Source organism: Vigna unguiculata, chromosome 9 (genome assembly GCF_037176805.1).
Source record: "Vigna unguiculata cultivar grain cowpea cultivar isolate G323 ecotype 2 chromosome 9, ASM3717680v1, whole genome shotgun sequence".
In the NCBI taxonomy this organism is placed as follows: Eukaryota; Viridiplantae; Streptophyta; class Magnoliopsida; order Fabales; family Fabaceae; genus Vigna; species Vigna unguiculata.
Genome location: NC_140800.1, coordinates 8155960 through 8172518, shown reverse-complemented (window position 1 = coordinate 8172518; position 16559 = coordinate 8155960). Strand labels below are relative to the sequence as shown.

The 16559-nt window shown below is 31.6% G+C and overlaps 2 protein-coding genes across 5 annotated transcripts; both read left to right on the top strand.

Moving 5' to 3' along the window:
* Window positions 1-1204: 1204 nt before the first annotated feature.
* LOC114164468 (NAP1-related protein 1-like) lies at window positions 1205-4949 on the top strand. 4 transcript variants are annotated; one of them, XM_028049157.2, is made up of 10 exons: window positions 1205-1462; window positions 1725-1847; window positions 1966-2016; window positions 2395-2466; window positions 2605-2718; window positions 2808-2869; window positions 3451-3511; window positions 3646-3702; window positions 3842-3889; window positions 4631-4949. In XM_028049157.2, exons 1-10 carry the CDS (start codon window positions 1340-1342, stop codon window positions 4709-4711), a joined length of 792 nt encoding a protein of 263 aa, XP_027904958.1. In that variant the 5' UTR covers window positions 1205-1339; the 3' UTR covers window positions 4712-4949. The 4 variants fall into 4 exon arrangements, with proteins under 4 accessions (XP_027904958.1, XP_085523213.1, XP_027904956.1 ...); XM_085667087.1 differs by having other exon boundaries at window positions 4628-4949; XM_028049155.2 differs by having other exon boundaries at window positions 3643-3702.
* A 2798-nt stretch (window positions 4950-7747) lies between these two features.
* Window positions 7748-9818, top strand: LOC114164443 (flavonol synthase/flavanone 3-hydroxylase-like). The gene is made up of 3 exons (XM_028049117.2): window positions 7748-8131; window positions 8294-8615; window positions 9353-9818. The coding sequence occupies exons 1-3, from the start codon at window positions 7779-7781 to the stop codon at window positions 9614-9616; spliced, it is 939 nt and encodes a 312-aa protein (XP_027904918.2). The 5' UTR covers window positions 7748-7778; the 3' UTR covers window positions 9617-9818.
* Window positions 9819-16559: the final 6741 nt, after the last annotated feature.

Below are 16559 nucleotides of genomic sequence, written 5' to 3'. Positions count from 1 at the left end.
GAGGCTTTGTTCACTTGAATAAATGAATTTGGGAGAGAGTGTGAAAATGAATTTGTGTAAATTTGAGTGGATGAATATGTGTGTTTTTTTGAGTGGATTTAGAGTGTAAAGTGAATGGATTTAAAGATGAATTGTGTGGAAGTTAGTGAATGATTTGAGTGATGTGATAAATTAAAAAAATTATTTTAATAGATAGATTTTGAAGATGACCAAAATACCCTTAATGCTAAAAATATTTAAAATACTTTTTAGATTAGTAAAAAATACTATTTAATAAATTTTAACAACAAAATAAAAAAAGATAAATTATATTAAATTATTATTATTTTTATAATAATTATTATTTATTATTATTTTTATAATAATTATTATTTATTATTATTACTTAATATTATATATGTATATATATATATATATATATCATATGACTTTTAATAGTATAGACACAATAATGCAAGTTCTTCACTCTCTTTCATGAAGCAATCTCACATAGGTTGTAATTAAAAAAAAACAAAAATAAAAAAATAAAATGGTGAACTGCACATGAAGAAGGGACATTTTAGTAATGGAGTGTTTTGTATCTCAAATCTCCAAAGTGATGCGAAGATTAAAAAGATTGGACATCTCTCATTTCCTTTTCCTTGCTTTCTCTCTCCCTCCAATGATGTAAAACACGAACACAAAAATATGTTAAAATTCATGCTTGCTAATCCTTAAAAACAGTAAATCAGCTGAAGAGAACACAACCTAAGGATTATGGAGGGGAGGAAGAATAAGGAGTTGAAAGATAGTGTGTGGAAGGACGAAGAAGAAAAAATTGACAAATGAATGACAAAACATAAAAAAAAAACAAAAAAGTTAAAAATAATTAAAAAAAATCAAGATACTAATATATTCCTAACGTCAATCTTATTAAAATATTAATATTGTGATTTAAAATAAATTGAAAATCAATTAAAAAAAATTAAATATTTACCTTTAATATTAAAATTAAAGTACTAATTAAGCTTATTAAGTTTAATTATATTTTTATAAATATTATTTATTTTTTAAAAATATCTGCCAAAGAAAATATAAAAAATATTAGTTCCAATCCACAAAATAAAGTTCAGGTAAAGAAAATGACGAGTTTACCCCTGAAACGGACAGATGTCATCCGGTAGCTCATTTATTTGGTGCACCCCGGACACTGCGCACTAACGACACATATAAAACCCCAAAACCCTAAGTCTTCACTTCACTACTACCCTGTCTCGCTCTGCCTAAACCGTGCTAGGGTTTTACGAACCAGCTACGCGAGAACCCTCAGGGGCCGTCCACAACCGAATAAGGAAGAAAAATGGTGGCCGACCGGACCAAGAAGTTGAAGGTTTCCGAAAAGGGGGAGAACCTTGACGAAATCGACGGAGAACTTGTCCTTTCCATTGAGAAGTTGCAGGAGATCCAAGACGAGCTGGAAAAGGTACCAATTATTCGATATCCCACGCGCTTTCCTTCTTCCTCGTTTTTTGTTTTTTCAATATCGCGGATTACGGATCTTCCCTCGTTTTTTTTTCTTGAGGTTTTTATGTTACGTTGGGAATGTGACTCTGCTTTTGGAGCCTCCGAATTGCACGCGCTAAATGTGATTGCTTTTATGCTTGATTATCTGTTTCTGGTTTCGGAACGTGATCCATTAACCTGTTGTTTGCGCTTTGTTTCATTTGTTGGTTGTGTTGTTTTAGATCAATGAAGAAGCCAGCGACAAAGTTCTTGAGATAGAGCAGAAGTACAATGAGATTAGGAAGCCCGTTTATGACAAGCGGAATGATATTATCAAGTCAATTCCTGATTTTTGGCTAACTGCTGTGAGTTTAGCTTTACACATTATATTATATTTATATACATGTGTGCTATTTGTTAAATTGGGATATTGTTGTGTTGTTGGGAATACCTTGTTTATTATTGTTTGTTGTCCTTTTGCAGTTTTTGAGTCATCCTGCTCTTGGTGATCTTTTGAACGAGGAAGATCAGAAGGTCTGGTCTCTTTTTCAGTCTTTCTAAAGTTGGATGGGCTTATTTTGTCTTGTTTGAGTTTGTCTACCACTGTGCATCTATGAAGTAATTTGGTCTGTTTTAGTATTTGTTCCCAGAGAGTTATGCTTTTTACACAAGCCTTTTTAATAGTCGAACACAGCAACCTAGGTGCTGGATGCTTTTTCAATATAATCTTTCTCTGAATTGACTTGTGCTTGCATGAATAGATAGCTCGTTTAAGTTGTTTACTTTCCTGTTCTTTTTAATTACTTGGGACATAATTTTTCCATGGAAGTTCGTCGAATACTGTTGTTACTTTGATTACAGATATCTTCTAATGAGTAACATTAATTCATTAACGATACCCTTATTTTGTAGATATTTAAGTACTTGAGTTCTCTTGAGGTTGAAGATTTTAAAGATGTCAAATCAGGCTACTCAATCACCTTTGTAAGATGGTTTTCCTCTTTCCTTTGCTGTAGACCTACGGAATGTTTTGCAAGACAGTCAGTTTAAGAAGTTTATGTTTTGTAGGGACTGTTCATTTAATTGAATAATAACCCCTTCCAAAATTGATTTTTTGTTCAGAATTTCAACGCCAATCCCTATTTTGAAGATACAAAACTTGTAAAGACTTATACCTTCCTTGAGGAAGGAACAACAAAAGTCACTGCCACTCCCATAAAATGGAAGGAGGGCAAGGTAGGACTACGATCTTAACTTTGGGAATTCTTTTATTAACTTGTGCTGCTTATGTTTTGTTTCTGAACTCCTAATTGTTAAACATGAAGAGCATACCCAATGGAGTTAGTCATGAGAAAAAAGGGAACAAGCGGGCTCCTATTGATATCAGGTTGGTGCCTAAATATGATCCAAGTGATTTTCAATAAAAAATTGACAACAAAGAAAGCAATGGTCATGTAGGGTCTGTTAACTGGCATTTGTTCTGGCTTTCCACTATTTATGTTATCGATAACCAGAACTGTATTTTTTTTTTGTTTGAGTTCGCACGGGGATTGCTGTCTCTTTCAGGGGACTGAGATATGTCTGATCTACTACGAATTATACTTGATCTGATCACAGATCCATTGGCATTACATTGGATTATCAACTATCAATAAATATTTAACTACAGTGCATATGAGACCAATTTTAATACTGTGGACTAGCAATTTTTTTCTTTTATAATTTATGCTCTATTTCTTCATTTATAAAACATTTTACACATGGTCAATGGACATTGCTTTTAGAATAGTTGCAAACGATTTTTTACTACAAGGAATGAATAAATAAATCATTTTCTTTTATGCTTCATTCTTGTTTAATAAATTATCAATTAATGATTTTATATAAAATTATTGACAAAAATCCTTTTGTAAACATATTATGAAACAATAAATAATTGTTTTCATATTCTCATTTTAATGCATGCAGCTTCTTTAGTTGGTTTAACGACACTGAGCAAAAAGATGAAATTGATGACATCCATGATGAGGTATATTTTTCTGGATTTGATCATTATGCAATGTGCATCAATGCCTTTTTTTTTCTCTTATCATAATAATTGATTTCTTTAGTCTGTGTATTTTAGTCATAAATTTTAGTGTTATATTTATTTCTAAATAGCAGGTTGCAGAATTAATCAAGGATGATTTATGGCCAAATCCGCTTACTTATTTCAATAATGTAAGTTAACTTTCAGTTCTGATATCCTTTTCTCTTAGGAGACAATAATGCTTCTTGGTTTTGAATAATTCATTTTACTATCAATATTGTTTCTTTCCTTGTACTTACAATAATTGCAATAACAATTATTTTGGAACAGGAAGAACCTGATGAAGATGAGGGTGATGAGGATGAAGCTGATGATGAGGTAACTGATGTACACTTTTCTTGTTTTGGAATAATATTAGTTGATTAATGCTGTTGATTTTTTCTTTCGTACTGCTTCGGAATGTGACAGTTTCTTGTTATATATGTAATATGTACTGTGCACTACCATTTAATGGGTAGTATGTGTTTTTGGGGCAGATGGGAAATGTGACAGTTTCTGGTTATATCTGTAATATGTATCACACATACAGTTCCTGTGTAATATTTTACCAACCATTGTGTTGTATGGACAAATTTTGTTATGTTTACACTCACCAACTAACAATTGCCTCATATCCATTTCATTAAGTTGGCATGAATGTGTGATATCACGACGTTATATTCAATTCCAGGGTAGATTAGCATGACTGAATCTGTAACTTGTGCACATATGATGATTTCAGCATTGACCCATTGCCAACCATTAATGAATATCGTGTGGAATGTAATTAAATCATGCTTAGTTTTGTGCTATCGAGATTTTAATTTTATATCAATTAAGTTTTACTATTGATTTCTGTGTACACTTGTGAATATGCTTACATGTAGAAAATGCAAATCTCAGAACTTAATGAAATTGTTTTGGAGACAATTGCTTTACCAAGAAAGTTATTAGTCTTGCTGCTCATATCCATTGCTTTATTCCCTTTGGGTTTTGTGTTTATAATTACTTTACTACTTTTGAGATAGTATATACAGCTATATATGGTGTATTATAAAATGTATATTTCCCTGTCAGCAGGGGAAGGATCACGGTGACTCTGAAGATGATGATGAGGGTGAAGATGATGAAGATGAGGGGGAGGAAGATGAGGACGAATGAAAAATACATTATGGTCATATTACCTTTTTTTTGCGTTGTAGGAGTATGTAAGCGTTCTTTAGGGGATGATCATATGGCCACCCTTTGTGGTTATCAACTTATCTCGGCAGGTGAAGCTACCAAGGCTAGTTATTGGTTCTCTCTGACTATAGTCTTATTTATTGTCCTATGGAGTTATTTCTGGTTTAATCCCTTGTGCACTTTTCATATACTAATGTTATATCGGTTTTTTTATAAACCTTTCTTGTGGGATTTCCTAGTCAAGTTGCAGCATTTATTGTATAGCAGTTTGAGTTCGGTATTTTCTTAGGGTGCAGGAGTATGGAACCAATTTTACAAATGAGAAACGACACCTAGGCAAATGTTCAATTACTATTTCAGTGTTATCCAATCTATTTAATTACTTGCATGAGTCACATTTGAGTGTGTTATCACGTGTTCTACTGAATCTGATGAGACTTTTTCCAGTTTAAATTAGAGGCAGTAACATTTGGCGTCCTGGGCTACTTTTGAGGTACTGTTTTCCTAGTACATTATTGTTTGCTTGAGAATGGTGGTCATCTTTCTCTTACTAGCTTTAAAACTGTACATTGTTTTATTTTTAAATAAAATACGTTTTTAAAAAGTTCCATGTACATTATATATTTTTGAATCAACACAGTACTGATGAAAACTTAAAAGCTACGAGGTTTTCAATTCCAATTTTTAAGGTCACTAAATGCCGGAGGCCACGTAAATGGAATATGAAAATACAGTGACTATTATTATAATTTTATCAAACCAGTTGTCGTAAATTCTGGCATTCCATGAATGAAATCTACATTTTGTTATTTTTACGGTTCCGAAATTTGAGGCTTCCAAGAAATCGTTAAAGATGGGTTCCAATGAAACAGCATCACAATATCCACATTTTAAGAGTTGATGTTCACGGGATGTTAATAAATGAAGTACTGACTGATACGGGATAAAGTAATATATTAATCTGTTTATTATCTAATTAAAAACATGTTAAAGCGAATTTAATTATTCACGCTTCATTTAATTAAATTATTATTTTCATTTATTATTATTACTTTATAAATAAATATCTAATTCTTGTGTCTAAGGCTTTATTGGAATAAGGGAGTCAAAGTCGGAACGAAAGAAAAAAAGATGAACAATGAAGCTGTTAGTAAGTTATCTTTGTCTAAGTTGTTATTAATGTTATATTACGTAAATTAAAATGTTACTACTGTAAGGGTATTTCTGACCAAATTTGTAAACATTGACTTTGTTGGCAAATTCAAGCAATCAGAGGGTGATGAATTTTTGGTGAGGGGAGTTTCATCCTACACCTCCGTAACTTTTTCCAGCACCCTCGTATTTTGTTTCAAATTTTGTCTTTTTTATTTCAGAATCCTGAAGTTATCTTTTGCCTGTTGATTCTACCATCTAAAATTTTAGATTATGCAATTTAAAAATATTTTAAATTATATCTATATTTTATTTTAGTGGAGGTTGATCGAGTGATTTGTGTCCTTAATATTTTTCTTCTCACAAGTTGTCTTTCTTTTGCTATTATTATTGTCATTCTCTGTACCGTTATTCTTATAGATTTTTGAAGAATCGAAGAGTTTTTTTCGTTGCATATTTGAGTATTTTTGGTTAGGTTTAAATATCTTTTTGTCCTCATTTTCATGGTGTTTGTTGTGGATGATCCTCATTTGTACCGAATGTTTAAAATGGTCTTCATTTTTGCAATTCGTGTTTTATTTGGTCATTTTCTATGACGCCGTTTAAATTATTAACGGAGCATTGTACAGGTGGTACGTAACACACCCTAATACAAATCGTGCCACCTATACAATGTTCCGTTAATGATTTAAATGTCGTCACAAAAAAAGACCAAATAAAACACGAACTGCGAAAATGGTGACCATTTTAAACATTCGGTAAAAATAAGGACCATTTTAAACATTCTGTCAAAATGAGGACCATATACAACAAACATTACAAAAATGAGGACCAAAAGGTATTTAAGCCTTTTGGTTATTATGTTATTTTTTATGTCATAAATGATAATGTAGGAATGAGTAAACATGACAATCTCGTTATTTAAATAACTAAATTTATGAAAGGTTTGAAACTTAATTAATTAAGTCCTTGTGTTGTAATTAACAAAGTTAGAAGACATTGTAATAACTAAGTAATAAAAAAAGAATGCTAACCAATGTCTTAAGGGTATTGGTTAAAGAATCATTAATGTGCATTGGTACTATAATTTTTATATTTTTTATATTGAAAACTGAAATAATTAAATATATTAATTAAAATAGTATAAATAGTATAAATGCATATTACAAATTTTTTTAAGACAAAATATCCTTTTAAACTATAATTTTTTTATACAAAACAAAGATTTTAGAATTTTTAAAGTCTCTATTCAAAATTGATATTTTAATTGTTTCTTTTTATATAATTTTAGATGTTCAACCCTATTTTTTTTTTGATTTTTTTGTTAATTTAAACTTTCTTTTGTTTATTTATATTTTTAAAAATTAAAATATATTTATTTTATTATTGAATTGTTTTTTAATTTTTATTGATGAGTATTAAATAAAATATTAAATATACATATATATCACTTATGAGTACTTTTGTCTTTTAATTAAAATAAAATTGGTTGTTAGGTTAGATTTTAGTTAATCCATACTTAATTATGTACTTTTATAAGATTATGTGTATATTAACAAGACCTATAAAAAAAAGCTTCAGGCCAAATACGAATTAATGTTACTCAATCCCCACAAATATAAGTATGAACGCTGACTGTATACATTATTGTGACAAAAAAGAACAAACTTGAATACACTTTAAGACGCAGGCAAAACTCCGAAAGAATATTTGAACTACGAGAAAGAAAAGAAAAATAAGCCATTGCTTAAGACAAATTCAATAGCTTTCAACCTGAAAAAGAATGGAAAAACTTCAACTTGTTACGCTTATATAAAAATGGAATATGACATACGTGGTTGGCTTTTAAATACAATACATTAGGTAAGGGAGGAGGCATTAGAAAGTGAGAGAGATGGGTGAAGCATGCATTCCTACAATTGATTTCTCTTCTTTCCTGAGAGAGGATGGGAATGGCAGAAGGAAAGCCATGGAAGAAATCACCGAAGCCTGTTCAGAATATGGCTTCTTTCAAATTGTGAATCATGGGGTTTCCCTTGATTTGATCAAAGAGGCCATGGAACTATCCAAGACATTTTTTGATTACTCTGATGAAGAAAAAAACAAGATTAGTCCTTCATCTGATGCACCACTTCCTGCTGGCTACACCAAGCAGCCTCTGCACTCCCCTGATAAAAATGAGTACTTCCTGCTTTTCCCTCCACAATCTAACTTCAATATCTTCCCTCAAAACCCTCCTCGCTTCAGGTTAATTCAATCACTTTTCTTAATCTCATCACTCCTTATTTATTACACATATAATAAAAATTCATTCTTCTCATCAGTAAGGTTTTTTTTATCATATCAGTCACTCGTTGAATATTCTGAATCTGTGTCTGGGAAATGTAAATTGTGTGTGAAATGTGGTAGGGGAGTGCTTGAAGAACTGTTTGTGCAAATGAGCAAGGTGGGTATGTTGTTGGAGAGCATTATAAACGATTGTTTGGGTCTTCCTACCAACTTGTTGAAGGAATTGAATGATGATAGGAGTTGGGATTTCATGGTGGCATTGCGTTACTTGCCAGCTTCTGACGGTGAGAATAATGGAATCGGGGAGCATCAGGATGCTAACTCCGTTACCTTAGTTATTCAGGATGGAGTTGGAGGCCTGCAAGTTCGTAAGAATGGAGAGTGGATCCCTGTTGTTCCTGCTGAGGGCACTATTGTGGTCAATGTTGGTGATGTTTTGCAGGTAACTATATATGTTTTCAAATGCACCAAATTCTGGTCTATAGTTTGCATCTTTTTAACATCATTCTTAACCAGCCAAGATTTCAGTCTAGCAGAGAAGATGAACCAGTCTACACACGTGTTTCTTTCAAAATATTAAAATAAGGTGAATAATGTATACGATATATAGACCGTTTTGAAATCTAAAGTTCTTTCATGACTTTTTCTTTAAAAGATACCGAAAGGATCGAAGAAAAAAAAAATGAATATTTAAAGTTTAATGTTTTAAATATTCATTCTTTCTTTGGAATGTATTTTAAGATAAAAGTCTTCGAAAGATAAAATTCTATTTCAAAGGTTAAATTATTTCAGAAGTTTTTATTGTTATAATAAAATCTCAAGTATGTTTTCTTCTTTTTATTTCACTCAATTGAGTCTTTATTTTGGAAAATTAGTTACAATTAAGTCCTTCTCGTTAGTAGGACACTAACGGTGTTAACTATGTGGCATGTGTCAGCACGTGATTTTTTAATTTTTAATTCTTTTATAATTCAAAAAAAAAATTGCCACGACGTTGTGCCATGTGGTAGAGATAAAGTGATGTAACAGTAATAGTGTCACGGTGTCATTGTTGGATGTGAAAAGTCTCAATATAATCCATGTGTCATAGAAATTAAAACTTGGAAACATGGGATATGGTAACATATAAATATAATCATTTGATCTTTGGATCTAACTGATTTTGTTGACATTTGAAAGGTGTTGAGTAACAAAAAGTTCAAGAGTGCAACTCACAAAGTTGTGAGAACAAAAGAACGAAACAAGTACTCTTACGTGTTCTTTCATAACATAAGAGGAGACAAGTGGATCGAACCATTATCACAATTTACCAAAGACATTGGTCTGCCACCAAAGTATATAGGATTCCTATATAAAGAGTATCAGGATTTGAGAATGAGGAACAAGACTCATCCACCTTCTCGATCAGAGGATGTCATCCGCATTACTCACTATGAAATTTGATACCTAGAGTCTTGTATGAACTTAATGAGACCAAAATAATCATGCCATGTTCTAGTTTCATAGTACAAGTTGTTAGGACCTTTTCCTGGTTCATCATTGTTCCCATGTTGGCTCAAGAGTTCTTAGATCAAAGTTCTCTTGTAAGATATTTCACCTTGTCGTGATGTTCAATAAAAATTCCAAATTATGTTTGCATAAGTCATTTTGAGAGGATAATTCATTTTTCTAGAGAGTTTGAAATACTTTACCCAAAGACATGTTATTTGGATAAGATAACGGTTCCACGTAATGTCACAGACTTTACTTAAGGAACAAGGATTTGAGATAGTACTTGGTTTAAGGAAAAAATTATAATGTTGATAGTACATCTCAAATTTGTTAATGAACTATTGTAGCAGCTCCACCCGTTTGTGTAAAGCACTAAACATTTGAACTACTTAATATTTTAAGGTTTTGATTTTGATATTTTAATTTTAAATGAGGTTATTTATCGTTATTTATTTTATAGTATTCTTTATTTTTTCAATGTTTTGTATCCTCAAAAATAGGTCTAAGTATAAATTTAAGATGTAAGTTGAACGTAATTTAATCTCTGGAGTATTGAAATTTTTAGTTTGATTTCTATATGAAAAAAAGAACCATAGACATTATCGGACTTTGAAGGTTTTGTAAGTTATATCTTTATATTTTTATATAAGTTTTATAAGTTATAACTTTTATACTCTTAAAAATGTATATTACAAAAGTAAATTTATTAAACATAGGTTAAATTACTCTTTTGGTCCTTCTATTTGTCATGAAATTTCAGTTTGGTCCTCAAGTTTTTCGTTGTCTCAATTTGGTTCTCATATTCTTAAAAATGACTCAATTTGGTTCTCACCGTTAGTTTGACCAAACGATGTTAAAGTCACGCCACGTGTCAATTTCTGGTTATTTATTTATTTATTTATTTTATTTTTTTAATTTTGTACATGTGTCACTTTATAGTTGTGCCACGTGTCAAAATTGTTAATTTTTGACACGTGGCACAATTGTGAAGTAACATGTGTAAGAAGTTTAAAAAATTAAAAAATTAAAAAAAATTAATTTTTTTTTCAAAAAATCAAAAATTGACACGTGGCGTTGACTTTAACACTGTTTGGTCAAAGTTAACGGTGATGACCAAATTGAGTCATTTTTAAGAAAATGAGGACCAAATTGAGACAACGAAAAACTTGAGGACCAAACTGAAATTTCATAACAAATAGAGGGACCAAAAGAGTAATTTAACCTTAAACATATGAGTCATCAATTCTTTTAGCAAATAATTCGGTTTTTGTACGACAGTGAAAATGTTTGCCTTTTCCACATAAGTTCTTATAACCCCATAAAGTTGAAAAATTTTCTACTTCCTTCTAAATTAAATGACAGTTGAAATTTGTTCAAGGCAAAGTTGTTTCAATATTTGTTGTATGTGGTTGATGCTTTTCATATGGAAGAGGTGTTGAGAGGTAGATTTTGGCACCCTATTTAACTGGTTGTTATAGTGTGAAGTATGGATTTAGGTAATTGAGTTTTTAGTTTTGGATATCTTGGACTTCTAACTTGAACTTCTGTTTGGAATGAGTAATTGAGAGACTTCTTGGATTATACACTTGAAGTTCTGTTTGGAATGAGTAATTGAGAGGCTTATGGGATTATACAATCCATAAGTACTCTAAATTGTGTAATATGTAAGAAAAAAGTTATTTGTTTCATGTAAAATCTAAAACTTTAAAATGGTATTATGGATTATACCATTTAGAGCAATAACATGACCTTCAAAATTATATTTTCAATTGTATAATTCAAAATATATTTTTGGACTTTGGGTTTTCTTTTAGAAATTAGTTATGTTCTATGTTTTTGGGCTTTGGGCTTTCTTTTATAAATTAGTTTATGTTTTGGTTTGGGCATTCTTGTAGGGTTCTTAGGTTTTCTTAAACTCATGTGCCTATATATAGAGGTACCAAAAACTATTGTAGACACTTTTAGTCATATATTGAATTTGATTTAATTAAAGAGAGAATTCTCTTTGTTCATGGCTTAGGCCTCCGGTTCTTATCAAATATTAACATCTTTGTGGAGAATCTTCACTTGACTTATCAATCTGCTAGATTGTGGCATCCTCCATCTCTGTCTTATTTCGTGTTCTTCTCTAATATATTCGTGTCATGCCTCTTGAGGATTTAAATTCAGAAACAATCATACTCTTTCCTGGATAGGATCGTATCATCTAGTATCTAGAGCAAGGTTCTGGTTTGAATTTCCTCTTCTATGTTATTTTTTTGTCATATGAAAAAAAAAGTACAATGTTCAATGTCTGTTTGTTCTGTGTTTTGTTTTAAATTTTGCTTGTTTCATTTGTAAGGAGTAAAACCCCTAAGATTGTTTCCAATTTAGTTGAATTTTTTTTTATTTGGCGTTTTTTTTTGTTCTTTTATGTTCTCTGTTTAAATTGTGTATTTGTACATTTGATTCATGGAAATTATTTGTGCATTAACGTTTCGAATTCTTGCATTTGATAAAAAATTTACACTTGTGTATATCAGTTACTTTTTTTATGGACTCTTGCATTAACGTTTCAAATTCTTATATGACTGAAAAATATAAGTATTATGTATTTTTTACAGTGCTAAAATTTAAAGAATAGACCGTCTATGTCATAGTACGAACATGATAAAAATGTTAAATTATCAATTTATCATCAAAATCTCCCAAAGTCTTTGCTTAATTTTGTAAACTTCTTAAAGTTTCCCAATTTTTTGAACATTGAAAGTTTTGCCATAAGAATTTTTTAAAAAAAAAGAAAAGTGGGATGGCCCGTGGGCCCGCAGTTATGCAGGGCAAGCCAAACATTTTAGACCATATTTAAAATGTGGGGTGGGGCGGGCCAGCCCGCATTGTGCTGGCCAAATATGGGCCGGACCTAAACGGGCTGGGCTGGCCCGCATTGCCACCCCTACTCATGATGATGTATACAATAAGAATATGGAGTAACCTTCCTCCTTTTATAGCTTTACAAAGATGTACAATAAGAACTAAAGATAACTATGGAGTTTCTCTCTCTAAAATTATATACAAAAATTAGCATGAAAATAACATAGACATGTCCTGTATTTATAGAATTTCTAGTGCTATTCTAGCTTTCATCCTTGAAGATCAGCCATGGAGGTTTCCTTCATGAGTGAGTTTGCTCTCAAGCTTGGGCAGTCACCTTGGTAATCAACAATGTAGTTTTCCCTCCCTTAGAGGTTTTCTTTCAATGCTCAATTTTCATGTTGGAGTTTTTGTGTTTCCTTGTAGTGAAGGTTTCCAAAAATGTGGCTCAATGCTAATATTGCTTCTCAACTGTAAGCTTATAATTTGAATTTTCATAATTTATCTTTCTAACAAAGCTGCAACTTTAAGGCTTAGCACCAACTTCTCAATTTCCTTCATCTTTTCCTGCAAAAACAGCACAAATACGTTAAATTCCACTTATTATGATTTAAACTCTCCTCATTCTGTAATTATATGCAAAAGGAATTATTTTAATGATTTTAATATTCAATAAATGCAAGATAAGTGTGTAAATGATATACAATTTAACTAATACTAGACACTTATCAATGGGTCAAACATAAAAATCAAAATTTACGTCTCATGAGAAAGGGTCAGACGTAAATGGCTTAAAAAAAACCCTAGTGCCTCTTCGATTTTCACTCTCTCTTTCACAGAAAACACAACGTGAACATGCCTCTCGATGCCAACCTCATTTCCTACCACCATAGGGCCTCCATTGGTGCTTCAAACTTTCATTTTCATCCTTTGTGGTGTACGATTTAGTGAGAAACGTCATTCTCCCGGATTATTTTCGACATTAAGGTTAGTTCTCCTCATGTTCTCCAATTATCTCTACATGTGCGTGATGGAGCATGAACATGATTTTGTTTCTTTGATTTTCTCCTTTGCATTGTTGGTTTGTGCGCAGTGAAGCATTAACACTCATTTTTCTGATTTTTTTTTTCCTTTGCATGAGTGATGAAGCATGATTTTGACTTGCTGGCCTATTAGATGAAGATGAGGGACGAGAAGGAGAAAAAGAAAGAGAATGACAAGGACAAGAAGAAGAAAAAGGATAAATTTTTATTCAGATATGAGAAAAAAAAACATAAAAGATTTACAATCTGTTGTTGCTATGACATACGTAAATTTACGTTTGTTATAAATGCAATAAATGTAAATTTATGTCTCCCGAATTACGTCTGACCTACAACAGACATAAAAACCTTAAAATAACATACATAAAAAACTTTTGTGTCAGTACTTCCACTTTTTTCTTTTTTAAAAAAAAAAAATGTTTCCTCTTAAGATCAGGAGATATCATGTTCTCATCACATTTTTCTATTACAATTGTTAATTACTTTCCTTTTTTTGTCACATTTTTATGCCATACTTCATTCTTAAAATTCTCAACAAATGCACGCCATTTCACTCACATCTCATGCACTCTCCAAAATTTGATCCAATTGATAATGTTAAATTTTACCATTGTCTTAGTCATATTTTATTAACAAAATCAATTTTTCTTTATCTTTTAACCTTCTTATTGCTAGAGTTTATCTTGCTTTTGTAAATAATTAATTTTGGGTTACACTAATATAATTTTCCCACTAATCCCCATTATTTTGTGTAAATTTTGAGTCAAGAAGCTTTTGTCTCAAACTGCAATAATGAGAAACAATCAAGAACCTGGATTAAAAGAAGCCCAAGAGGCCAACGCGGGCCCCCAATGTACAAGGTCAGGCACCAGAGAGTTCAAGAAGCCAAGGGCGGACGCAAAGAGTCCAAGAAGCCAAGGTCGGGGGCCAGTTTATAGCGCTGGGTGCTAGAAAGCCCAGACCATTCCAGGGGGTCAGTGCTGGACGCCAGTTACATGAGGTCGAGCGCCACTTATGCTGACATGGCAAATTTGCCCTATTTCTACTTGGTTGCTCGAAGTAAACACATCTTTGGCAGTTTAGGACGTGATTTCTTAGTCTTGGAGAGCTTGGAGGTGTGTCAGGGCTTGTGACAACTATCGCTTCTTCCTCCTTGTATCTTCATCTTCTTCCATCTTCCATTTTGTAAGATTCATGGAGAGATAAACCCATTTTGTTAGGGGTAGATGTAACCATTAAACTCTCTTGTATTTTGCAAATGCTTTGAATATATATATATATATATATATATATATATATATATATATATATACACCTCTTCCATTGAATGTTAGTATTCTTGTTTCCTTGCTTAATGCTTGTTTGGTTTGATCACCCATTGCGTGATACTTGGTTCATTGGGTATTGGAAAATATCTTTTAAAACCTAGAAATTGAACAAGATACGTAATGGAGCTTGCATCTAGGAATGGAGCTTGACCCATTAGTTGTCTTAAACCCTAGTTCATAAAGCAAGTTTGTTTGTTAAGGGTTCAAGGGATCAACCCTTAATAAGGAAACCTAGACTCATTCTACTAAGAGATTATAGTTTGAGTAGACTTGTGGGTTGACATTAGTATATTAATGGAGAGGGTGTGATTTCTTTTATATGCTAGAGAGTGAGGTCGGTGAAATCAAACCCCAACAATACCATTCCATATTGTTTCTTGTCTTTTTCACCGTCTAAGCGTTTTAACCACCAAAGTTCACCTTTTACTTGTTTATGCACAAATTTACTTTCTTGCACAAAACTCACATTATGGGTTTATTCTTTAGTTTAAATTAGTTATTAATTGCATGATTAATTAGTATTACACAAGTCTATTGGAAAACGATATCGTAGTCTTATCAGTTACTACTTGCGCGACCTAGTATGATTGTTAGAGTCTTAACACCAATCACATGTTGATAAGTAGCAGTCACATTTCTCATACCGTTAGTGCATCAACTTTCCTTTTAAAATTTCGTTAAAGTGAAACACCAAGAGCGAGATGTTTTTAATATTATATAAGCCTGTTACATCATTTGGTTCTAGAGTTTTGAAAAATCGGGGAAGGAAACCGAGAGAGAGAGAGAGAGAGAGAGAGAGAGAGAGAAAGAGAGGCGCAAGTGAATAGGAGAAGCAATCAAGTGAAGAAGTATCACGCATTGGACATAATTTCTATTCTTGATTAGATTGATTATCGATTGAATTGTTAAAGTCTATCATTTGTTTTCATGATATGTTATGTGAATTGCATCAAGAATTACATTATAGGATCCATGATGGTCTTGGTGTAGTTGTGACGAGTGACTCCATGTATTTTGCCTTCGCACAAAGCACTGACCTAACCCTAACTTTGGGGTTTCTAACAATGATAAATCTTGACCAAAAGTTTTGGAGGGCCCAAAGTAATATAATTCTTTCATCATTATATTGGATCATTAGTACAATGTTTCAAAAAAAGGCTCCTTTAGCTAACCATTGGATCATTAGATTTGATCATTACTACAATACTTCAAAATATATGAAGAAGTAGAATCTATCTTGTTTTCATCTACACAAATAGTTTCTCTTTTATCACTTCTAAACAATGAATCTATTATTTTATTTTTCATCAATATACCTATTTTTAAAAATATTATTAAAAAATAATTTATCATAATATAATAAAAAATTTAGAGACGTAATTATTAAAAGAACAATATATTATAATCAAGTTACAACCTATGAAGCCCAGACACGGACACGGACACGGACACAAACACGGGGAAGCGTCTAAATCAAAAAAATGTAAGACACGGACACGGATATATATATATATATATATATATATATATATATATATATATATATAACAATTACAATTCATAGTCTAAAAAATTGAAAATTAATATTTATATAAAAAACAATCCACCAATTATACTTCATGATCTAATAGAAATCAAGATACACAATTATAAAAGAAACAAAGTCTAGCAAAA

Coding starts and splice junctions, on each gene's coding strand:
- LOC114164468 (XM_085667086.1), top strand. CDS start 1,340: ATGGTGGCCGACCGGACCAAGAAGTTGAAGGTTTCCGAAAAGGGGGAG. Junction 1,463..1,724: donor TCCAAGACGAGCTGGAAAAG/GTACCAATTATT, acceptor GTGTTGTTTTAG/ATCAATGAAGAAGCCAGCGA. Junction 1,848..1,965: donor CTGATTTTTGGCTAACTGCT/GTGAGTTTAGCT, acceptor GTCCTTTTGCAG/TTTTTGAGTCATCCTGCTCT.
- LOC114164443 (XM_028049117.2), top strand. CDS start 7,779: ATGGGTGAAGCATGCATTCCTACAATTGATTTCTCTTCTTTCCTGAGA. Junction 8,132..8,293: donor CAAAACCCTCCTCGCTTCAG/GTTAATTCAATC, acceptor GAAATGTGGTAG/GGGAGTGCTTGAAGAACTGT. Junction 8,616..9,352: donor ATGTTGGTGATGTTTTGCAG/GTAACTATATAT, acceptor GACATTTGAAAG/GTGTTGAGTAACAAAAAGTT.